This window comes from Schistocerca gregaria, chromosome 3 (assembly GCF_023897955.1).
Source record: "Schistocerca gregaria isolate iqSchGreg1 chromosome 3, iqSchGreg1.2, whole genome shotgun sequence".
Classification (NCBI taxonomy): Eukaryota; Metazoa; Arthropoda; class Insecta; order Orthoptera; family Acrididae; genus Schistocerca; species Schistocerca gregaria.
The window spans coordinates 653354225-653381194 of record NC_064922.1 but is presented as its reverse complement, the minus strand read 5'-3'; the positions used below and the strand labels follow the sequence as shown (position 1 = coordinate 653381194).

The 26970-nt window shown below is 39.0% G+C and overlaps 1 protein-coding gene across 1 annotated transcript in view; it reads left to right on the top strand.

The window, feature by feature from the left end:
- Positions 1-3433: 3433 nt before the first annotated feature.
- Positions 3434-26970, top strand: part of LOC126356111 (UV-stimulated scaffold protein A-like) — a 119396-nt gene continuing 95859 nt past the window's right edge. The window contains exon 1 of the mRNA XM_050006812.1: positions 3434-4205. Within this exon, the coding sequence (XP_049862769.1) occupies positions 4084-4205 (122 nt within the window). The 5' untranslated portion in view covers positions 3434-4083. The remainder of the gene's footprint in view (positions 4206-26970) is intronic.

Here is a 26970-nt window from a genome sequence, read left to right as displayed (position 1 = left end):
GCATTCATTCAGAGTCTGTTCTTCCTGACTTATTAGTTGGTGAAGGACATTGGTGTTAGAGACCAATTTATCTTTTCTTGAACATTCTCTAGTCCCTCTTGACATATCAGGTTGAAATTCATGGCTACTGTCTCCTGCTTCCTGAGCCTGACACTCCTGGTTGCCATAAAGTGCTGTATCACTTCTCTCACTACCTTGTGTATGAAGAAGATGAGGTCATGGGGTCTTCCATAAATGCCATAGAGACGATTTCGGCATTCGATCATTCAAATTTCATCGATTCTTTTCTGTGCTGGAACTGCTTGATGAATTCCTTGATTTTTTGACGTCCTTTACCCAAACAGATTGATACGTTTTCCGAACCTCATTTGATCAAATGCGAGATTTTGTCAACTTTTGTCATATCTGGATTCACAATGTGACATAGGTACAAAATTTTCTGTATGTTTATCAACAGCATCACCAAGTTACATGAAATGTATAAAAAGAAGCCCAATATAGAATTTTAGATACAAAACTATATAAAGATTACAGTATATCAAGTATAAAAATAAGAAATACATATCATTATTTTAAACTAAGCTAAACATTTTCTGTGCAGAAATGGGCGATGTCAATTGCATTTGGCTTCGCTGCCATGAGGTTCTCTATGTGAATTTAGTGGGGCACAGTGGACAGGTGTACATATGAAGTGTGGTTTCTAGTACTCTGCATTCACAGAAGTTGGAGTCTATGTTATGGCGCTCATATGTAGTCTGTTTAGTGCTTTCCAGCTACTGCAGTTTTCATCGCATCATGGTGATAGTTCCGCTTTCGGCTCTATCAGGTCTTGATTTGAGTTCTTCCTTCAAAGATTCACTCTTGCCTTAGGTTCTTTGTAATCTTCTGTCGATCTCAGGACACTTTGCCTTGATTTTAATTGCATATGAGCTGGTTGGAGACTATATAGGAGATGCCATTGCAGCTCTGCTGATTTCAATCGTTCTTTAAATGCTGCTGTCTCTCTACATAGGAAGGGCTGATGCTAGTTAGGTGCTGGATATTGTCCAGAGTGTGAGCTTCAGGCATCCAGTGATGATTATTCTGCTCGTGTTGTTGAGGACGACATCAACTTGCTTTACATGAGCAGGCACAAATATTCACTGACAGAGTTACAGAGGGCGACTGCTCAGGTTTTGTGGACTATATGTTTGGCTCCCCATTTAGAGCTTATTAGCTTGTTAATGATGTTATTTCTTCTGCTAACTTTTAGTTTGGTGTTAAGGTAGCCTTTTTATGTTAGGGCCTTGTCTAGTGCTATGCCCATGAATTTGGGTTTGGGGAATGCTGTAATAGCTTCGCCTCCCATTCGATGTGTAGTTTTCTGTCAGTCTGCTTGTACCAAAGGTGGTAGGCACATGTTCGTGTTTTCTCTGGCTTTGGCTTCAACTGATTGTTTTGATAATGCAGATCTAGCTGTACTAGGGCCTTAATAAGACATTGTTCCACCTCCTTGAACCTTTTCCCTCGTGCTGTAATTGCCCTGTCATCTGTATGGATGTAGCTATTTGTACCTACAGGGAGGGGCCTATAATCGGTGTAGATGTTGAAGAGCAGTGAGGCTAACACAGTTCCCTGTGGCAGGCCAAACCTGTGGTTTCTCTATCTGCTTCATTTTACCTGTAACTCCACTAGGCACCTCCGACTGTGGAGCAGGTTTCTAATGATGTTTTTAAGATTAATATCTTTAGTTGTAGCATATACTTTCTACATCAGGAATTGGAGATTGATGGTGTCGTATGCAGACATAAGGTCATGAAAATGACATTCATTACAAAGCCCCCTTCGAAACCACCTTCAGTTTGCTGAGTTAGATAGAGCGCTTGTGCAGTAAAACTTTTTTCAGGATGGAATCCAGCCTGCTATCGCATAAGGATAGATTCCATGTTCAGTGTGAGGCAGTTTTATATCAGTCTTCCGAAAATTTTACATGTATGTGATAACAAGGAGACTGGGCAATAGCTCTTTCGGTTGTTGGCTTCTTTACCCAGTTTAAGAAAAGCTATGATATTGGCTTTTTGCCAGATGTTAGGAATTTTTCACTGTTGTAGGCAGGTGTTAAGGATGTCCATTAACTGCTGATTAGCTTTCAGGGTGAAATGTTTGGTCTGCTCAGTCAGGATGTCATCTAGTTCAGCACCCCTCTGTGGTTTGAATTTCTTTATAATATTATTCAGCTCTTATATGGTGAAAGGGGAGGACACTTGGTCGTTTCAATGCTCTCTATTCGGTTAATATTGGTTCCATTTCTAGGGGGCATTTAATCTGGCTTGCCATTCTTTATGAGTTGCGATTCGGTCTGCCGATACATTGACATTGGCTCTTGAGTGAGTTGGATCACTATTTAGGTGTTTCAATAGTCTCCATATTTCATAGTCTCCATTTTGCTTATATCGATTTCCTCCATTAGTTTGATCCAGTTCTCTCTTGGGCTCTATTATACAAGTGATCAGTTGATTCCCTGCCTCTATTGTGCCTTCTCCCTGGGGACTGATCTTGAAGAGAGTTAGGTAGTTTTGCAGTTGACGTTTCATTGTTGTTGTCAGACCTTCGATATGGTGTTGCAGCCTCTGGGATGGACAGTCGTGAGTATTTTTTAAGCAATTTCCACAAATCTGTCGTATGAGCTTGGGTTGGTTATAAGTGCATCCAAAGTATTATCTAGTAATTTCTGAAACCTGAACTAGTCAGCATGTTCAAAGTCGTATTCGCATCTGCAGGAGATTGCTATTGGGTCTGGTTACAACAGTAACTTGACGCGTAACTGAGCAGTGTTGGATGTTTGGGATAGGTTGACATGCTCACTTCACAAATTGGTGGTTTATCTGGTTACTCACAAATATCAGATCTTGGTTATAACCTCTGTGCTGCCCCCTAGCACTGTTGAAGGGGGCTGATAATTTATTATCAAGAACTGTGAATGTAGAGTCCAGCGATTTATGCAGACACTGAATATATAGAATGCTGTATTTATCCAAAAATCCAATATTCCAGAATATACAAACATTATAAACATGTTTTACGAACCTCCCAGAAATGATAAATTCTAAATAACAAATAAATGCAGGTGGTTGGGCTTGATCTGGCGAGCCACAGCATGTCAACGACGTTAGCCACTAAGAAACATTGCGTCCACCACATGCCTGAAAGCGACAAACAATTTAGGTTTTACACTAACAGAACACAAATTAGTGAGACAATTTTCGTCAAATAACGTGTTTAGGTGAAAAGTCACCTCCACTGCAGTGTAAAAGTGTTGTTTGTGACAATTTTCTATGTATGGAAAAATAATGGGTAGGGTAAAAAATTAGATGTCTGTATTTTCTTATAAATATTGTTTGACGTATAAGAAAGTGCAAATGACGATGTTTTGAAATGTTTCACTTCTCGGCAGTTGATCGTGCAAAACTGATGAAGAGCATCATTTCTATGGTCTATCAATAAACTATATCATTGCTAGTTCCATAACTGTGATATATTCTGACGTTTTGTTGACATATTTCTAGTGTGAATACGCTACTTTAGGCTTTGACGGTGACGGGATCGACCTCAAGATATGTTATGGTTTTTTTTCACGTAGCAAATGACAACAGTATATTTCCTGGCTATCAAAACATCAACTGATTCGTTGTTTGTTATGTATCTATAAAGGACATTCTTGTTAATTCCATGCTCAATAGTGGGCGAAACTGATCGTTGGTTCTTAGTCATTCTATGTTGTTTATGGCTGTTTCGCATTTTGAGAAGGTGACGAATAATTGCAGTTTCATTCCACCATAGAGTCAAGTTTTCTGTATTTGAGATGTGTATAAAAACGGTCAACTACAACATTGCCGTTGCATATGTGCACGAAATTACCGGATGAAATACTGAGTACACCCTCAAGAGTGCTCGATTTTTCAGATCAGTGTGATTTGGTTTGATTACATCACAGATAAGAAAAATCGAGTGGAACCTGCGTAAAAGAAAACCATGACCAAGCAGTCAGATAGTTAGAAGTAAAAGCGCTTAACATTAATAGTTGTTAACAAAATTATATGTGCAATGGCCGAACGCTTGGACAGCGATATGTGTGGACAGTTGGCCGAGAATGTTGAAATATTAACCCACAGTGGTCAGAAAACATTAGACGAATCAAGGCTTAAGAAAATTAAACAGATATGCAAGTGAGTATTGTCAAGTTTTATGTCAATCATTTGTTTATTTAAGATTAGGGAATGTATGGCGACAATATCACCAGGCGTGTTATTAAGAGGTAACAATATTAGGTCTTCGCACACAAAATGTAAAGAATGGGCTACACATTCGTGCTATTTTGACGTGCGCCCTCATAGTGTGTTCAAATGTAGTAGCTGCTTAAGATTTATTTTTGCATCGATGCACAGCAAAAGACTTGTAGTTAGACGTAACACTTTTTCCGTACAAGGCTGTAATAATCCATGTTCCAGCTGTGTGAATTAGTTTTTGACCTCTTGTTAGAAGTGCGGTTTACGTCTTGCATAGAGATAGTTTTTCTTCAGCTGATTTTATAGGTTTCTTGTAGCTTTCTTTTTTCTGTTTTATAACAGGTAGCTTCATGTTAGGCACTGTGTGGGAGTGAATATAATAGGACAAATTGTTTCGACTTTGCATATTATACCACTCAATATTTCGGGGATGGAGGGAGCTTTTTTGATGCACCAAGAGCGTTATTAAGTTTCACATGCTCTCGGCAATACATTATTCCGAGCATATCTGGGTGTTCAGTTGCCTGTGGCAGGGTTAAAGTTCCTTGAAGTTTGTAGTTTCTCAACTAGGTTTGGGAAGTCTTCTGTAATTGTAGTATTTATGTGTTTCAACAACCACTTTTTTAACTGTGGTGGGATATTTAGTGTTTGAGAGAATAGGAGTCTTTGCAAACCTCAGCATCAAGATTGTTGGCACACCATTGAGTTTGATAACTTGCTGATAGTGAGCAATCTCGGTGACGCCTGGAAATTGCTTATATTTCCAGACTTGCTTCTTGGGACAGTACTGGGCACACTCACCAAAATAACATTGATTGGAGAGAGTTGACCACTTGTGTGTTGGGCGTACAATACATGATGGGTTATGAGGACAAGAAAGACTGGTATCCAGCACTGTCCACAAAAACTACAGACTGTTGTAACATAATTCAAAGGTGCTCTGATAGAATGACTTATTTTTCATCATCAAGGGAAATGAATTGGCAACGTGTAGAAAATGTGGGTTAGCTGGAAGTGTCAGAATCCTCGTTTCTGGTTTGGATGACGTGCTTTGGCAACTGGTCTTTTGTGAAGAAGCAAAAGTGGTGTGTAAAGTAATATACACCATAGTATTTGCTATATATTTCCCATATATCTTTTAAAAAATTAATTTTTTTACTTTATTTATTTTGTTTTGATCATTCATCACAATAGCACTTGGACGTGTCAGATACATTACGCCTACATGTATATTGTACACACGTACTGCTGAGCCAGAATATTATGACCCCTGATTAATAGTGTGTTGGACCTCCTTTGGAACATAATAAATCAGTGATTTGGTATGACATGGATTCAACAAGTTTTTGGTAGTATTCTGGAGGTATGTGATGCCATATGTCATTTAATTCCAATAAATCACGGTATATTGACATAGGCCTACAGTCCAATCTTGATGATCTCATGCCCATTGCAAACTTAATTGATATTTTCATTGGGTCAACAAGGGCATACATAGGGGATTGTCTACTTCAGAACCTCATGTTTCACTGTGTGCACTGAATTGTGTGAATTCTGATTGTGCCTGCATTGAGCATTGTACCTTGGTATCAGATCAATGCCTCTCTTGCTACAGAGTGGGCCAGCTGACTTCTGCATGCTGTGATGAGTTGTGAAGATCCATCACTTTACCATGTACTTCTGATTTCATCAATGTTTAACCTGTTTAGAGAAATGGTCACAGCAGTATCATGTGAAGAGGTGTCCATCTTCACTGTTTCAAAGATATTCTAAAGTGCTCGGCCATAATAGTTTACCCTTTTCCGAAAGTCGTGTATGTCATTGAATTTCGTTGTTTGCGACCATATTGTCACTAGACTGCTTCTCTATTCGTCTCTACTCCTCTTATATATTTTACTTAGTGTGTCACCTGCCACTATGTGACATTCACACTTGTAGTAGGCAGTTGCTATAATGTTTTGGCTCATTGGTATATACAAAACTTGTACAAACTTGTATTGGATTAGTTGAGGATGGGACAGAAAGTCAGCTGTGGTCTTTTCATTGACAGCTTTCCAGAGTCCACCTAAGCCATTTCAGGGATCCATTGAAAACCCAAGTTGGGATAGCTAAATGGGAGTTTGAAGCTCACTCCCCTGAATGAGACTCCAGTCACAGAACACTACACCACCTTGCTCTGTATTTTATTTGGAGATCAAACGTTCAATTTAACTACAAACATTAGAGTCTACAGTTAGCGTACCTCATGCAAGGAGAAGAAGTAATGTTACTGAGATACGCAACTTTGTTGCAAAAAAGATAAACACATGAACACATAGCGACATTACTTCCTTTTCAGAGTGAGATTTTCACTCTGCAGCAGAGTGTGCGCTTATATGAAACTTCCTGGCAGATTAAAACTGTGTGCCAGACTGAGACTCGAGTTCGAGTCTCGGTCCGACACACAGTTTTAATCTGCCAGGAAGTTTCATTACTTCCTTTGCAGCTATTCTTGTGACTGATTCCCTTAACTGAAATGGTGTGTTGGAACTTCGTTGGAAAAAGATTAAATGGAAAACCAATGGCAGAAATCGACTTACAGTGTAGAAACAATTCTGAAGTAGAGGTGGTTTTTAGCTTTAATCTAAAAGTTCTCCAGCCTCTTGTATGTGTTGGCTGAGATTTATGAAGTATGATGCCAATGTAGCTCCCATGCCTGTGAGCATGGGTTGTTCTTGCTCGCTCTACGTGGAGGGACCCACAGTTGGGTGTATTTTGCCTGTGGAGCTATTCCAAAGGTACACAGTTCATTACATACACAGGGTAGCATTGCTACAAATACCAGATATACTGAAAAGTAATGCTCACAGATAACAGTGAATATATTTGTAGGAGCGATCAGTAAAACCAGAGACGAGAACAAGGGCCAAAAGCAGTTGGCTAGGAATTTCCATCAAATGGAGGCATTTTTGTCTGTGTCTATACTCACATTTTCAAAGACAGACAGAAAGGAGCAATCTTATATGAAGAAAAGCTCTGTGCCTGTCTAAATATCGTACATCATCTACGCCAGAAATGAGGCCTGACATACAACTAAGGAACTCCGTTTCTGAGAGAGCTCTTTCCACCAACTTGGCTCATCATCAAGACTTGACGAAGATAAAACATGCTGCTAAAATGCTGACCAAAATTTTGTGGAATATGAAAGGATCATTGTTTTTGAGAATAAAAATCTCTTTGCACGAGGAAAAAATTCTTTGCCCAAGGGAATCCCAAGGAGATTGAATTAAGAAATTGCATTTCCTGCGCAGTGTGAGCTGTAAGCTGCACAGATGATGATCCGATGATGTGGATTAATATGGGCTGTATTGTGCCAAATAATTCACTTCTTGCCAAACTTATTCATCACTAAATTACAGAAACTGCCTGTAGATTATGTTTGTTGCTGAACAAGTGCACTGGATGCATTTATCAGTTAAGAACAGTAGCTGGTTATGGAATATGAATTGTACTGAAGAGAAATAGACATCTTAACTTGTCATATTGTAATTCCTTAAGACATAAAATGCTGTGGGGCTTTGAACACCTATTCTTGGGGGTGAACTACTGAGCACTGTTTTTGTGCAGGGCACCTATAACACAGTTGCTTTCAGCTGTAGACCTTCTTTTACTCACCTGATTGTATACCTTGTGTAAAGGTGATACCAGTAGGCATTCAAGTGACCACTTCCCAATATGGATTTATTTAGCTGAAAACTCAGTGCCTAAAAGAACATTGTAGTGATGGATGTTCAGTAAAGCAAATTGGGTGCTACATAGACAGCTGGTCATTTTGGGACACCACATCAGTGTGTGGAACATGGTGAATCATGTTACCAATGTGATAGCCACAACCTCAAAATAATTGTGTCACTTTAAAAGATATTCAGTATAAGAATAAGTTGACGACAGTCAGCAACTCTAAACAATCACTGGAAAAATTTACAGTCTTTCTTGTTGGAAGAGCAAAAACATATACAGTAAATGGAGAAAGTAGGAGATGGGTGGGATAGGAGTTAATGAATTCAGTTTGTTTTTGCATGATAGGTTGGTAACCTGTCAGTTTTGCCTAGCTATTGGGATGTTACTTTCACGTAACCAATGAAAGGGAAGAAAATGTATTTCTAGCGCTGAAACAGTAACCATTCTTTTCTTTGCTGCTGTCAAAAATATTTTACTGTTTTTCAGCCTGAATTTGACACGAATTATGAGATCATGGTATGGCTGGGACCTAATAGCAGAGCTTAAAAAAATTGCTCTGAGTGAAATGTATCACAGTTAAATTTTAAATCATCATTGTCACAAATATTTGACCTTTTTTCCAAGTACGTAATGGATTATGAGGTTATGGTTAAGTTGGAGTGTTACACTTTGGTTGTGACTTAGTGAAACAAATGAACAAGAAAGCTAAAAAGGCTGGTGATGGTGACAAATTGATTTGTCGCTTAGTGCGAGGTTTAGGTTGGATTGGAATGTGATAGTTTTTTTCTGAGTGGTGAAGCCAACGACTGTGAAAGCTAAAAGAAAACTGCCTCTGATGACAGATTGAGCTGTAGCTTTGCTCGAGGCCTGGGTTATTATGGAATGCAACAGTTTTATTAATGAATTATCAGGTTTGGTTAGATTGACACCTAATAGCACAGCTAAAATTAAATTAATAATCTTCGATCTCAAAATATTTGCTGGTTTCCTCTGAATGTATTACAATTTCAGAGGTTGTGATAAATTGACATGATAATATTCCTTCAAACATATCATCTGTGTGCTGCTCTCTCATTGACTGTGTAGACCCAGCAGCAGATGCACCATCTTTCCTTTCCATTATACCTCACAGCGAACGCCAACATCATTAGAGCATGAAACACTTAAGTACACCACTGGCACTGATCTAGACTTTTCCTCTTATTTCACCCGCTATAGTATGAAGGATATTTAGCTAAGATAGGGGTGCTGTTTGTTAACTTGTGTTAATTAAGTGGTCCAGGAAACTTCTAGCAATATGCAGGAGCCCACATTCTAGAATCATAAAGAGAATGTGGGGAGAGAATAATTTCTTTTTCAGTTTCAGAGATCTGGAGGCAATTTGTCCAAGGTATACATTGAACCTGCTCTGTTAGTCAATTAGTTGGTAGTTTCATGTTCCATGGATCATTCGTATGATAAATTGTAATGATGTAAAATGAGTCATTTTACAGTCATATCACAAGTAAAAGTATAAATATGGCCAAATGCTGAAAATGCATAAGTTTTATTATTATTATTATTATTATTATTATTATTAATATTAATATTATTGTTAAATATACAGATGTGAATTAGTAATTCCTACCTACCTCAAATTCTTCTACAGAATAAAAGATGTTGTCAAGGAAAAACTTTGAGTTTGTTTCCAAATTTTGCTTTGTTGTTTGTCAGACCTTTTATATTACTTGGTAAATTATCAAAAAAATTTATTGCGGCATTGTGCACCTCCCTTCGTGCTAAAGACAACTTTGATGTGGGGTAATGAATGTCATTTTTTCTTCTGGTGTTGCAATTATGTAGATCATTGTGCCTTTTGAACTACAGTGGATTATTTACAACAGACTTCACGAAGGAATTTTTTTAAGTTACACTGTGAAGCAGGAATTGGAATGCCCAACTCCTTAAACAGTTGTCTACAAGATGATCGTGGGTGAGTGCCACATATTCTTACAGCATGTTTTCAAGCAACAAATACTCCTTTGTTAAAATGAGTTACCACAGAACATTATTCCATATGACATTATGAAATGAAAATATGCAAAATATGTCAACTTACCAGTTTGTGTCTCCTTAAGATTTGCAATAATTTGCAGTGCAAAAGTTGTCCAACTAAGTTGGTTTTGGAGTTCCAAAATAATCTTTTTCCAGTTTAAATACCTGTCACTATGTTCACCTAAGAATTTTGATTTTCTGCCTGTTTTATTATTTTCTCACTAAATGTTAACACTTATCATTGGTTTAGTACCCTTACCTTTGCAGAAATAAATAGGTTGTGATTTTTTAAAATTGAAGGTGAGAAAATTCTGAGAAAACTGCTCAATAATGCTTTTAAGAACCTTGTTTACCATTTCTTCTGTTGCTGTATGTATGCCTGGATTGATTACAACACTATTGTCATCTGCAAAAAGTGCTAATTCTGCTTGTTGTAGGTTAGACTGAAGAGCTTTTACATAAATAGGAACTCTGTTGGTCCTACACATTGTGTGTTTAAAGTTTCCTGCTCACCTTATCTTATGGTCACATGACAAGTGTGGTTGTCACAGCTTCTGTTATTGCTTGAAGTGTTATGAGTATCTTTTAATTGCTCTCTGAAGTATGTCATATTGTGGGGAATGAAATGGTGTGTATTGTTGCTCACATATGTATTGGTTCATTTAAGGTGGCTTGTGAAATGTTTTATGAACAGTTCATGAAATGCAGTATTTCTGCAAGAAGTAGTAGCCTTTTCAGAAGTCAACAAAATGACAATCCAGTGGCAACGTCTCTAAGCACAACCGTAAACCTGCAGTTTGATCTCCGGAAGCAGTTGCAATCATTTTGGTGGAAGTTACTGCTAGCCCTAAAAAATTTAATGGAATTTCAAACTGAGAAGTGTTAAATGTATATTGTTATTCTGTACGTTAGACCTTACACCTAAAAGACCTTACACTGTCTCAAATCTTCAGGCATTACTTCTTAGTGAAAGTACTGCTAGCAGTTGCATAAGAAGATTGTGGATGGCGAACTTGGTCCAACATACTATGTTATGAGTTATGAAGTATGCTTTCACGTTTTTGATATCTTGAATAACCACTCTAATTGCTATCAGACCAATCACCAGTGACAATCACATATTGTTCATCAAATTCTTCTTCATAGTAAGAAAATATTTTGGCATTGGTTGCATGGTTTCTGGTACTTGGTTTGTCGGCCGTTTGTTCTTTGAAACCACTGTCAGTGCACGTTATGGGAGTGATCCACAACAATGAAGGTGAGAGGGCAGACAACAGATTTGTAAGAGACAGGAGTGGAAAATTGACCTAGGAGCGGAATCTGCTGTTTATTGTAGCTAACTAACTTCCATGAGACCTATGTGAGGGGAGGGAGCCCAAGTCCACATGGTTGTACGTTTACTAAAGTCACTGCAACTCTTGTGACCACTTGCTCTCCCAAGTCGGTTAACAATGTGTTCGGGGAGACAGCTACTGTAGATGGTTTATGTCCATTGGCACCACTGTGTACACCATGTTTAAAGAGGAGCAACACACTGATGCAATTTGGCCTTCTTTTAACACTTGTTGTAAATAGCCCAACACTTAGGGCATGCAGCATGCCTGTTGGATAAAGCAGTTAGGGGTGAGACAGAAGTGGGGGCATGCGTCTGCTGCTGGGATGTGGCCTGTTGTGCTGTGGCCGTAACTGGTGCTGCCCCATGTGACACTGAGTAGAAGCTTGTACTGGTGCAATCATCCTGAACACTTGCAGCGTGCCTAACAGGGGTTGACTGAGCAACTTCAGATGCTTCCTCCCACGCCGAAATCTGATCGACTGCGGCCTACGACACTTCAAAGGACTGTGCTAAATTGAGTACATCCATAAGCATCAGATTCTCAGATTGAAGTGCTTTCTCGTGGACTACCGTATCCAGGGCCAGACAAATAATAAAAGTCAAACACCATGTGGTCAGCATAAGATTCGTAATTGGTTCTAGAGACAAATTTACGATGACAGCTCAACCCATGAAACTCTGCAGCCCAGGCTTTGTATGATTGATGTGGACATTTCTGACAAAAGTAAAATTCTACACGTGTTGCAATGACATGCTTCCTGTTGCAGTAATAAGTTGAGAGAAGCTTGCACATGTCATCAAATAATAAGCCGACTGGATCTTGTAAAGGCACTAGTTGGCACAAAGATTGATAAATGTGCTGCAAAAGCATTAAGCAGGTTTGCATCGCCCACACGAAAAACCTGGAAATGCTGGCATAACCATGTCTTGTAGGAGCCTCAATCTTCAGATAATTCATCATATGCCAGAAAGGGGCGACAGTTGCGCTGATGGGAGAGTAAGCTGGTGTGAACACACAGAGGCCACCTGACTGTGATCAGAGGTGAGAGCCTGCTGCTGGTCTGCGAAAACTTGCTGCCGGTAAATGATATGTTGGAGTACTTCTTCCATCAAGATGTTTATCAGGTGATTTGCACTGACACTAACAGACAGAGAAAACATAACCTTCACTCGTTGACAGGTTTGCTATAGCAGGAACAAACATAGTACTCTATACAGCAACAAATAAAATACCGGTTGTGCATAGCACTGAACACATTGGCTGGGCAACAATAATAAGGGGTACAGCATAGGCTGAGCACTTGTTTGTGATTGCTTAAATAATACTGTTTCCTTTCCGGCTCACCAGGGGGCCAATTCAGTAATCCTGTGAACTGTATACATGTGCTATCAGTGAAATGGTGCACACTACGAGTAGGAAAGGTACATCAACTTGAGTCTTCCTGGACATTTGTGATCTGTGTAAAAAAACCTCTGTTCTGCAACACATTTATGCATTGTTTGTTCTTATAGCAGTGTGGGAAATATTAAATCATCTGATGGTTATTTTCACACCATTATGGCATATGGAATCATATTTTGGGGAGATCAGCCCGTAACTACAAAAGTGCTATATGCTCAGACAAGAGACATAAGAATCATGATTGAGTCCACTCTAGAGTCACTTGTAGATATGTGTTTAAGGGACTTGAAATCCTCACATCCACTGCCGAATATATATTCCCGCTAATGAGTTTCACAAGGGAAAGAAGGCCGCTTTTTAAACCTAATAGTTTGTATCATAGTCATGATACTGGAAGAAGAGAGGTTACTGGCCGCTTCTCTTTTCTCTTTATTGATGGTGACAAATAGCTGATTCTGAAAGAATACGAGATTTCACGCATGCAACCATCGTCTGTCTTGATAATATTGGTTGCGTCATGTTATGCATGAAAGTATTAGTAGCAATGGGCAGTTAAGAACAGCAAAAAATAATAATCGTTCATTGCATAGGTAAATAAAATTCTTTAAAGTTGTTAATATGTTGTGATGCTATTTGCAAGTATGTCGCATTGCCAATGCTATTAAATTGCAGTGCATTTTAAGCACTATGCTTTGCACGGCATAAACTTTTGCACTATAAGGCGGTTGTTTGTGTTGTTGCCCCGGATGATAATTACATGAAATATTTGTAAACGGTGGATCCTTGAGGTATGGCAATACACAAACAACAAGAAATAAGTTTAAACAGTTTTATTAACAAATGCGGGCTATAAAACACGCATGCTATGCACACCCATCATCACCGTATCTGACATCCTAGTTATGGTCGTATTGAAAGGCTTCATGCTGAGCTAAGAAAAGACACTTATTCGCAACCGAGGCCACGTGTGCTGTGGACGGTGACTGGTGGTTTACTCCTGCGGTGCACTGCGGCCGGACACACGTGTAGTGACCAAGCAAATTGTTAGCATTCCAGACAGGTTGGCTGGCGAGCGCATGTTACATACAGTACGGCTGCGTGCAACCTGTAGACCCTTACAGTGCTGTGGGAGAAGCCACCAGTACTACATATCTACGTAACTAAAGAAATTTATGGGAAACATATACTGGCCTTTGACTGAAAATATCATGTTATGCTTTCACATGGGTCATTAATTCATTAGCTTATCAGATAGATTTATTTGTTCAGAGATTATTTTACAACTTTATTTCATAGCAAGACTAACCAAATTGTAGCAGTACATGTTCTCATCAAAGAAACTATTTCAGTTAATACTGTGTCCATCAAAAAACCATCGGTATAGCTTTCTCTCTTAAATAATATAAATAGAGCTTCTTTATTTACCAGGTGAAGTCCGTAATATTATAAATTAAGTTGTTCTAGCGTAATGGTGCTAGTGTCCGCTAACCAACAGTGCTTTAATGGCAAAGCTCTAGACATACTCTTATCATTCAGTTCTGTATCACAGGAGGAAGTGAACATAAAGGAAACCATAAAAACTTGAAATTAACAGTTGATATATTATTTGAATGCATCAAATACACTTACAAGATACATAAAGCTTCAACAAGATGATAAGACTGTCTCTCTCTCTCTCTCTCTCTCTCTCTCTGTCTCCCTCTCTCTCTCTAAGCACAGCAGCTGAATCAGAATGAAAAAAAGTTAACATAAAGTAGAAGGTTTATAAGAATCTCTGTACACATTACTTTCAACAATGTTCTGTCACTGTCCCACGCCTTTGTTTAGCATAACACTTTACAACTGTACTTCATTCAATATTTATCGAATTACCAGGGCATGGCCCAATTACCATCAGAAAAGTTCAGCTAACAATTTCTGGCATTGATTGCTGATGACTTTTCATAGTGTCAGACACTGGTAATTGTTTGTAAGATCATACTATGACATTGTACTAGCACGAGGGTGGTTAGAAAAGTTCTTGGAATCATCACGACAGGTTAACACTATCACAACAAGTTGTTCACGTTGTATTCATTGGACTGTTACCTGTAAAGATGTGCCACATCAGTGCTCTTGGAATAGAGCTGTGGTGGTGACGTTGCTCTGTTGTTGTTCCTGCATAGTGGTTTGCGAAGATGGAAAATAATCGAGATTCGAGCACCGATAAAGTACTTTGTAAAGGAAAGGTATGAAAGCAAAGGACATTCCTGCTGATTTCCGGAATATACTGGGGGACTCTACTCCTTCATATTCATCTGTTACCAAATGGACAAATGAATTTACATTTGGTCAGGTGAGCTTAGATGATGATCCACATGGTGGTCAGACAGAATCTGCCACTAATCCAGAAATTGTTGCAAAAGTGCACAGAATGGTCATGGAGGATCACTCATTGAAAGTGCGTGAAATTTCTCATGCTTGCCAGATGCCATCTAAAAGGTACATAATATTGTAACTGAAGAATTAGAAATGGAAAAAATGTCTGCAAGAAGGGTGCCATGACTCTTGAGGCTGGATCAAAAATGCATGAGGATGGACGTATCGGAACAATGTTTGGCCCATTTTAGGAGAAACGAACAAAATGTTTTGCACCAGTTTGTGGCCACAGATGAAACTTGGGTGCACTACTATATCCAGAGACAAAACAACAGCCAAAGCAGTGGAAACATGCTGATTCTCCACCACCATAGAAAGCAAAGACAATTCCTTTGATGGGAAAGGTCATGGCATCAGTGTTCTTGGATGCGAAGGGGATTCTGTTTGTAGATTATCTCCCCACTGGGCAAACAATTACTGTAGAATGCTGTGCTAACCTCTTGGACAAATTGCAACAAAGAATATGCGAAAATAGGCCGGGTTTAGCAAGGAAGGAGGTCATTTTCCATTAAGATAATGTGCACCCGCACATGTGCTGTTGCCATGGCACAATTACATGAACTAAGGTATGAAATGTTGACACAGCTGCCTTATTCATCTGATATGGCTCTGTCAGACTTTCATCTCTTCCCAAAACTCAAAATTTTTTTGGGCGGACAAAGATTCACTTCAAGCGAAGAATTGATAGCCAGAGTTGACAACTATTTTGCAGGCCTGGAGGAAACTCAATTTTGAGAAGAGATCAAGGCACTGGAACATCGTTGGACCAAGTGCATTAATCTATTAGGAGACTGCATTGAAAAATAAGTTTCAGTGATGTATTAACTTTTTTTCTATTCTGTTCCGAGAACTTTTCAAACCACTCTCGTAGTCACATTATACAGAATAATAATTCACTAAGTTTGTAAATGAACAAGTATTATTATTATTATTATTATTATTATTATTATTATTCATCAATACTTGCAGTCTGGTACATGTTACATTTGCTAGGGACGAAAGTTATTAAGCTTTCCCATTTGGCATGGCCTGAGGGAAAAAACCCCAGCAGTCAATAACCTGGACAGAAGAGTTCAGACTGTTAGTATCTGTGTTTCGCTTGTTTTTAATTTCACAAAGTTGACATTACAATACATGAATGGTCAGTTATTGTTGTGCTAATTGCATCCTTTAGGTAAAATAATAATTCATGTTGTGTACGATACACATTAATATCAGTGGTTACTTGACATACTACTTCAGTACATTACAATTGGAAACAAATGAAATCAATCATATTCTTTACATAATACATAGATAAATGCATACATATATGGAGACAATAGATTTGGACAACTACCCTTTTGTGTTTTGAACATCACCGAACATCTAATACATTGAAATAGTTTCACAGTTTGTATTCATGGTTAAGCTGCTACAGCGCTTGCTATGTAAACAGCATGCTGCAATGCCTCCTCCTCAAGCACAATGGTCACATGCCCATGATGGCGTACGTAGTCGCAGTGGTGAGTTTGGCAGGTGAAGCTACATATGGTGGAGGACTGACTGGCTGTATTTGTACATGAAGGCTGCAATGCGGTAGTCAGCTATGTCCTTCACTTCGCCTGGATCGAGTACATGCAAATAACATTGGCAGTATCAGCATTCTACTTAAATGCAAATGGTTGATAGCTGTAAGAAACGTGGCACATAATCACTTTAGTACACTATGAGGACGTTCACCGTTTGTGTCATTTCATCTCATTGTCCATGGTTGTCTTTTGATAATCTTGCCAGTTCATTCCACTTTCATGTAATGTTGCTACACAATGTTCATACATTTTACCAAGTGGCCATAGATGTAATTTATGGATGCCAAGCAGAAAACTGTATTTGGTCCATCACACATCACATCCTTTCCCACGGGCATATTTTTTATGCTTGCATCACGATTCACTGTGCAACAAAATGACCAGAATCCGTTATGTCAATTCATTCGCTCACTGGAACAGTCTGACACAAGAGTCGCACCGCATCAGCTAATTTCCGCCCATGGATGCATCACCTATGGGAAATAACCACAGTTTTCACAAACTTGTGTTACTAGGGCTATTGCTCAGAGCAGCACTTAGAAGCTTGTGCAACAGAAGTAGTATTTAATAATAAGTCCTTTATAATAGTAAGTATATACAGATCTCCTACAGGAAATTTTAACCTCTTCATAAAAAATCTGGGAGCTCTGCTGTCCTATCTCATAGCAAAAAACAAGGACATAGTGGTTGCTGGGGATTTTAATGTGGATTTATTGAAAAGCTCTGTCAGTGGACAATTATTGCAGTCAGTAACACTATTATTCAATTTAGTTCGTACTTGAACTTTGCTACTGTTGTTGTTGTTATTGTCTTCAGTCCTAAGACTGGTTTGATGCAGCTCTCCATGCTACTCTATCCTGTGCAAGCTTCTTCATCTCCCAGTACCTACTGCAACCTACATCCTTCTGAATCTGCTTAGTGTACTCATCTCTCGGTCTCCCTCTACGATTTTTACCCTCCACGCTGCCCTCCAATGCTAAATTTGTGATCCCTTGATGCCTCAAAACATGTCCTACCAACCGATCCCTTCTTCTAGTCAAGTTGTGCCACAAACTTCTCTTCTCCTCAATCCTATTCAATACCTCCTCATTAGTTACGTGATCTAACCACCTTATCTTCAGTATTCTTCTGTAGCACCACATTTCGAAAGCTTCTATTCTCTTCTTGTCCAAACTAGTTATCGTCCATGTTTCACTTCCATACATGGCTACACTCCAAACAAATACTTTCAGAAACGACTTCCTGATACATAAATCTATATTCGATGTTAACAAATTTCTCTTCTTCAGAAACGCTTTCCTTGCCATTGCCAATCTACATTTTATATCCTCTCTACTTCGACCATCATCAGTTATTTTACTTCCTAAATAGCAAAACTCCTTTACTACTTGAAGTGTCTCATTTCCTAATCTAATTCCCTCAGCATCACCCGATTTAATTTAACTACATTCCATTATCCTCGTTTTGCTTTTGTTGATGTACATCTTATATCCTCCTTTCAAGACACTGTCCATTCCGTTCAACTGCTCTTCCAAGTCGTTTGCCGTCTCTGACAGAATTACAATGTCATCGGCGAACCTCAAAGTTTTTACTTCGTCTCCATGAATTTTAATAAGGGTATGTAAATGCTCTGAGAGTGCTATTGATAATATCTTTGTAGACAAATCTAGGGAAAAAAAGTCATAAAACCTATAGTAAATGGGCTATCTGATTGTGACATGCAGCATCTTATGTTAAATGTTGAAACTTGTCAGGATAAAAAAAAAAAAAAAAAACTATTAAATCTGAAGTCAAAAATTGAGAAATTCAGGAAATTGCTCAAAGACATGGACTGGATAGTTATTTACAATACATCTGACTCAAATGGAAGATACAAAGCATTCATTACTAAAGTTGCCTCCACTTTTGGGAATTGTTTTCCCCTAAAGCTAATTCTCACACAAGTCAAAAAATAAACTGTGGATTACACAAGGAATAAAGATATCATGTGGGACAAAAATGAGACTCTATCTACTGTCTAGGAACAGCCATGAGGTTACAATTGTAATGCATTACAAAGAACACTGCAAAATATTGAAGCAAGTAATGGGGCCAAAAAAGAAGAGGGACAGATAGCTCTAAAAATAAATGAAACTTTGTTAACAAGTACACTTAGTGTTGCAAACCTCTTAAACAACTACTTCATTTCTGTTACTGACAGCTTGGGTTATCAGGTTCAGTGAACAGTGCAGTGGAGTATCTGAGACCACCCCTTAAAAATAACTTCGGTAAAATGGAAATGACACACCTCCCAAAGAAGTAGAATCCATCATAAAATCCTTAAAATCTAAGTATTCCAGAGGGTATGACAACATATCAACAAAGTTATCAGAGAGTGCTCATGAGAGTTAAGTTCTATCTTAAGTTATTTGTGTAATCAATCTCTTTTCAGCGGAACATTTCCAGACTGGCTAAAATATGCTGCAGTTAAGCCTCTTTACAAGAAGGGGTATAAAGAGATACCATCAAACTATCGACCAATTTCACTTTTGCCAGCTTTCTCAAAAATATTTGAAAAGGTTGTGTTGAAGCATCTCCTTAAGCATCTGACTGCAAATAATATATTGTCCAAGTCACAATTTGGACTTCTGATATGGAGAAAGATAATTACACGTACAGTGAGAATGTACTTAATTCATTAGATAATAGATAATTACACGTACAGTGAGAATGTACTTAATTCATTAGATAATAAATTACAGGCTACCGTCATTTTCTGTGACCTGTGAAAAGCCTCTGACTTTGTGAACCACAGCATTCTCCTAAGTAAATTATAGTATTATGGTATCACCAGCAATGCTGCGAAATGGTTTGAGTCTTACCTATCTGACTGGGAATTAATTACATGTGGTGTTTCTCAAGGTTCCATTTTGGATCCATTGGCTTTTCTTGCGTATATTAACGAGAATATCAAGATCTCAGATGGAAACCCAGTACTGAGCAAAGAAGGGGAAGCAGAATGGTGGAAGGAGTATATAGAGGGTCTATACAAGGGTGATGTACTTGAGGCCAGTATTATAGAAATGGTAGAGAATATAGATGAAGATGAAATAGGAGATATGATACTGCTTGAAGAGTTTGACAGAGCACTGAAAGACCTGAGTCCAACAAGGCCCTGGGGGTAGACAACATTCCATTAGAACTTATGACAGCCTTGGGAGAGCCAGGCCTAACAAAACTCTACCATCTAGTGTCTATGAGACAGGCGAAATACCCTCAGACTTCAAGAAAAATATAATAATTCCAATCCCAAAGGAAGCAGTTGTTGACAGATGTGAAAATTAGCAAACTATCAGTTTAATAAATCAAAGCTGCAAAATACTAACACGAATTCTTTACAGACAAATGGAAAAACTGGTAGAAGCCGACCTCGGGGAAGATCAGTTTGGATTCCATAGAAACACTGGAACACGCAAGGCAATACTGACTTTACGACTTATCTTAGAAGCTAGATTAAGGAAAGACAAACCTACGTTTCTAGCATTTGTGGACTTAGAGAAAGCTTTTGACAATGTTGACTGGTATACTCTCTTTCAAATTCTAAAGGTGGCAGGGTTAAAATACAAGGAGTGAAAGGCTATTTACAAATTGTACAGAAACCAGATGGCAGTTATAAGAGTTGAGGAGCATGAAAGGGAAGCAGTAGTTGGGAAGGGAGTGAGACAGGGTTGTAGCGTATCCCCGATGTTATTCAATCTGTATATTGAGCAAGCAGTAAAAGAAACAAAAGAAAAATTCGGAGTAGGTATTAAAATCCATGGAAAAGAGATAAAAACTTTGAGGTTCGCCGACGACATTGATAATTGTGTCAGAGACAGCAAAGGACCTGGAAGAACAGTTGAACGGAATGGACAGTTTCTTGAAAGGAAGATACGATAAACATGAACAAAAGCAAAACGAGGATAATGGAATGTAGTTGAATTGAACCGGGTGATGCTGAGGCAATTAGATTAGAAAATGAGACACTTAAAGCAGTAAAGGAGTCTTGTTACTTGGGGAGCAAAATAACTGATGATGGTTGAAGTAGAGAGGATATAAATTGTAGACTGGCAATGGCAAGGAAAGCGTTTCTGAAGAAGGGAAATTAGTTAACATCAAGTATAAATTTAGGTGTCAGGAGGTGTTGTTGTTATGGGGGAAGAGACCAAACAGTGAGGTCATCAGTCTCATTGGATTAGGGAAGGATGGGAAAGGAAATCGTCTGTGCTCTTTCAAAGGAACCATCCCAGCATTTGCCTGGAGCAATTTAGGGAAGTCACGGAAAACCTAAATCAGGATGGCCGGACGTGGGATTGAACTGTCGTCCTCCCAAATGCGAGTCCAGTGTGATACCACTGCGGTCAAAAAGTAGTTTTTGAAAGTATTTGTATGGAGTGTAGCCATGTATGGAAGTGAAACACGGACGATAAATAGTTTAGACAAGAAGAGAATAAAAGCTTTCGAAATGTGGTGCTACAGAAGAATGCTGAAGATTAGATGGATAGATGACATAACTAATGAGGAGGTATTGAATAGAATTGGAGAGAAGAGAAATTTGTGTCACAACTTGACTAGAAGAAGGGATCGGCTGATAGGGCATATTCTGAGGCATCAAGGGATCACCAATTTAGTATTGGAGGGCAGTGTGAAGGGTAAAACTCATAGAGGGAGACCAAGAGATGAATACACTAAACGGATTCAGAAGGATGTAGTTTACAGTAGGTACTGGGAGATGATGAAGGTTGCACAGGATAGAGTAGCATGGAGAGCTGCATCAAACCAATGTCTGGACTGAAGACCACAACAACAAAAGTAATGACTTCTCATCTGTTACATTGCTAGATGCGAAGTTTGTTTTGTTTACAGTTGAGACAAACATTGCAATAAGTACAGATTTAAAAATAGTTGCTAGTCAAATTTTCACGGACATTAATAGGTGGTTTAAAGCTAATTCTTTGTCATTAAACATTGAGAAGACCCACTATATGCTGTTCAGAACCTATAAGAGATTTCCTTCCAGCATAACGTATGAAGACATGCAGGTCGAAGAGGTTGACAGTGTTAAATTTCTGGGATTACAACTCGATAATAAATTCAGTTGGGAAGGGCATACCACAGAATTGCTTAAGTGCCTAAACAAGTCTGTATTTGCCGTGAGAACGATGTCAGATGTAGGAGATATAAATATAAAAGAAACTTCCATACTATGGTTACTTTCATTCTATTATGTCGTATGGGATCATATTCTGGGGCAACTCATCAAACCGAGCAAAACTTTTTAGGGTGCTAAAGTGTGTGATAAGAATCATTTGTGGTGTAAATTCAAGAACGTCTTGTAGAAACCTGTTCAAGGAACGTTGTATTCTAACCACTGCTTCTCAGTATATTTATTCCTTATTAAATTTGTTGCAAGTAATACATCTCTATTTCCAACCAATAGCACAGTACACAGTAGTAATACTAGGAATAAGAAGAATCTACATAAAGACCCAAATCACTTACCTTGGTCCAAAAAGGTGTCCAATATTCAGGAACACACATTTTTAATAAATTGAAGGCTACTATTAAAAACTTGCTTTCCGATAAAGCATGGTTTAAACAGAGTTTGAAAGACTTTTTGGTAGGCAACTCCTTCTACTGCATAGATGAATATCTTGACAGAGACTGTTAAGTCAGCTTAAGTAAAAATACCTGTTAGATTTCAGTTTTGACAACACTTGGTCACAACAGTCAAGATTAGGTATTTTGCGTATGATAAATTTATTAATAGTGCTTAACAATGTTTCATTCTGACAGTGTTAATTCTATAAATATTAATTGTCCCAGTTTACTGCATTGTATTAACTTATTTTCAACTATCTCCTGACAAATGATCAGGGTAGTAAGTATTATATTCAAATGTGTTATGTTTTTATGTCATACTTTCTGACATGTTCCACACCCATGAGAATCATCTCATTTTTTGGGTCTGTGGAACGAAAACTGAATCTGATCAAATCTGGTTTGTTTGACACACGCTGGGACTCTGGATTCACTATTTCAAACAGTGCATTTTAACGTAGCATCGCATTTATCTTCACATTTTCAGTTGAATTGTGTTTTTCTTTCACCTGTGAACATTACGGTGTCTTACAAGTTGGGCTTCTTAGCCTGTTTGCTTGCTCACTTCACTCCTGTTGACTTGGAATTACTCATGCATAGCTTTGGCCTGATTTCACAAAGACTGTATCTCTGTAGCATATGTTCAATTTGTTGATTGAATTACTCAGGGCACCAGTGTTTTTTCCATATTTTGTAAATGCCACAAATACTGACTCCTGCTTTTGGGCTTACATTCACTTAACTTTATTCAAATTAGAAAAAAATGCTTCATGCAGTTACAGAGCTATTCGCTCATAATAAGTTGTACTTCAACAGTCCACAGTGCATTTCCATTTATACTAAAACACATTCGGACAGTACAGTCTGTACTTGGGTATATTATTATACAAATTTTGGGTCCAATGGATAAATATTAATTCTGCTACAACTACTAGGTTTGAGGATAGCAAACATTACTTTATTATTACTACAGATGTCAAATAAGCTTAATGTACAACAGCTCGTTTCTTAGGTCTTTATCAGAATTTTCCAAATGGTCAAATGAGACTTAATCTTGAGTACATTAATACTCTCACTACTACTAATTATTAATGATTACTAGGTACTACTACGGAATAACTAGGATAGTAAGTACCAAAAATCATGAGACATGAGAACTAAAAGAAACCATACATCTGTGTATAAAAGACAAACAACATTATTCAATATACTTCTTCAAATCCTTAGGAGGATATAACCCTTTGATGTTCATTGTTATGGGATAAGCTAGTCTGTAGCTGCCCCCCCCCCCCCCCACCCTCCCCCTGTTATCCTTGTTACCTGGTAAGGCCCAGCATGAAGCAATTGCCATTTCTTATTTTGGCCGTATATGCTCAACAATTTTGGGTGAGTCCTCAACAAGACTGGTTCATTCACCTATGGCATAGGTTTGAACTTAAGTCCATTTTTTAAAAATCATATTTGGCTTTTCCAGTGTCAGCCTCCTTGGTGAGGTGGACTAATGTATTATTTATTTTTGTACTTACATCTGGTTCCAGTTGAGGTAACTTTGGAATTGGGTTGGCCCGGCTGCCTCTCTCGTGGGGTACAACCACTTGAAGTGTGTAGTAAACTATTAAACGCTTCTTCAAACGGCTGAACATAATTGGCCCATTTTGTATGTTGCCTGTGGGTATACATTCTGATGAGTCTATTAAGCTACTTGAACACCCTTTCAACTGGGCTACTTTATGGATGGAATTGAGGGATCAATACCTGAGTTATCTCTTGTGCTTGTACAAATTGCTTCCATTTTGTGGTGACAAAATATGATGTGTTATCAGACAGCAAGCCTTTGGTTTTCCAATATTTGCTATACAGTCATTATTCTCCTGATAATCAGTGTGGAAGTGGTGGTTTTACTTGTAAATAATTTTAAGTATTTGGAGAACACCACATAGACTGCTGTTAAGTACTTTACACCCCAGTGAGCGGTCGGGAGTGGCCCACAGATGTCTGTTGATGATGTTAATTCTAATGGTTTTATTTTATTGGAATTAATGGCTGGAGTTCAGTTTTCGTGGATACATTAGTATGTTTGGCTTTATGACATGTAACACACATCCTTACCAAATTACATACCCTCCTTTTGAGGTTAGAGTAATAATAGTAATTGGAAATTTTCCTGGTGCACTTTTAAATTCTAAAGTGCCCTCATGTGTTGTTGGTGCACCATATCAGATTGTCTAATGACTATGATACTACACAAATACATGTTGTCATCTGGTACTTTTTTTTATGGAATAGTATACCATTTTCTATATTATAATTGTCGGTCAAATCATCACATGGCTCACTTATTAACTTCAGAGGTGAACTTTGTACAAGTGACAACACACGCTCCCCACTCCTCCCCCCTCTCCCCCCAGGGGACTTGCAACTCTTTTGTGAATAAATGCTTGCCATACAGGGGGCCTCTGCCCTTGCAGTACTCCTTTCTTTTCTGCCCTGTATGTCTATCCTCCTACTATTCTTTTTCCCCTCCCTTGGGAACCGTGTGTTGTGTACAGTTGGGAAATCGAAATGTGTGACACAGTCAGAAGACTTGGTTTGATTTTGTTTTCTTTCCCTCATTTCTTGTTCTGATTTCTCCTGTCCTTCCTCTGCTTTGGCATTTAAGGCTCCCCTTTTTGCCTTTCTTCCAGCCTGTGGGTGCTTGAAGGCCATCTCATGCGTTCGATAGATAAAGAGCGACTGAGTAAAGCATAACTCCTAGCACGTAGGTCGACAGATTGGGCTTGCGTGGTGAACGCCAGTCGTATGGAGGGGTGATTGTCTGAACTGGTATCTTCCCAACTACTGATTGTTCCCTGTGTGTGGAGTTTGGTAGGTATGACCTGAGTTGTGAACAATCACCTACAGCGGGTGTACTACCATCTGTGTGGGGCGGGGGACGGGGGGGGGGGGGGGGGGGGGCGCCCAGAAGGAAGGATCATGCCATCATCGCAGATGCTGGCAGTCATGAGGGATTCGCCCACAGCGAGTTCAATAGCTCCACTAAGGCAACCTCTGTTTAATAAACAGAAATGGAATGAGCTCAAAGAAATGATTAGTCTTCCAGTTGCACCCCACTACCTCATAGTATCACATACAGGAGGAGACCAGAACTTTCCTACTGTGAACCTGTTCGTCATCCTGGAAGGTATGGGTACAATTGGAGGCTGACTGAAATCCAGCATTTGCTTACACAATGGACCTTTGCTTTTTGATACAGACAGTGCCTTTCAAGCCCAAAAACTGCTTTAAGCAACACTCCTCCATGGATGCCCTGTTCTTGTAGATGCTCATCAAACACTGACTTCTTCACATGGTGTCATTTACACTCGTCTGCTTGATAGTATGACTGAGGAAGACAAGCAACATTATCTCCCTTATCAGGGCACAACCACAGTCTGTTGGGGTTTTGAAGAGAGTTGATGCAAATTTACTTCCTACCCACACCCTTTTCTTAATGTTTGATCGACTGAAGCTACTGTCGATAACAGAGGCAGGCTATGAAGCTATCAATGTCAGACCCTTCATATCAAACCGAATGCATTGCTACCAATGTCAGTGCTATAACCATACTTGCGTGTCCTGTAAAAACACCGCCAGATGTGTAATTGTGACAGGGATGTGCACGAGGGAGATTGCCCACCTCCTCCTCACAGCATCTGCTGCACTGGCAATACATAGCACTATCTGGCAGTTACAGTACCGTTGTTGCTATGTCACGACCTATAAAAGATACGGCCAAGGAGACCTGCGATCTCCAGTTCAGTGCTGCGGTGACATCCACATATCCGCCCACTACAGTTGCTAATAACACCAAAAACCATTCACCCACACTGACAATGGAAATTTAAAAAGGAATACTCCAGGGATGACCTCTTACACACCTCTAGTCAGCAAACTTCTGGGTCTACACCTGACAAATGCAAAGGTGCTAAGAAGTCGACCAGAGACAAACGTTCTTCCCCTTCTCCAACTCGGAGATCCTCTACAACAGTGACACCGCAGTCCAGCTGCCCTCCATTTCATCAGTGTTGATCACCGACTGATTCTCCACCGTGGAGTCAGCTGATTGACCCAGGGAGGTTACTGGCACCTTTGAAGAAAAAATGGAACAGGATCCTCCAACCTCAGTACCCTGTTGTAGCATTAAGCCTAAATCTGGCACTCAGCAGCCATCAGGCATCATAGTAATTGCCTCTTATAAGAGGAATATCTCCTGTCATATAATGTGGCTTTTCTCCAATGAAACATTCATGGCATCAGATCAATGGGGCAAACTTACAGCGGCTAATTGGATCGCAATGCCCAGTTGTCTTATGCCTCCAAGAAATGAAATTATGCCCTCAAGACCACTTTGATCTTTTATATTTCTCTCCAGTACCTTTCAACCTTCCTTCCAAGGAAGGAACTCCAGCTCAGAGGCAGTTATGATGCTCATTCAGAACAGCATCCATAGTTAAACCACTTCATTGAATACCCATCTACAAGCTGTTGCTGTCCATCTTTCCCTCCCCAGTTATACCTTTTTGCTTTGTAATATCTACAGGCAGCATGTCATCTCATCTCACCAGG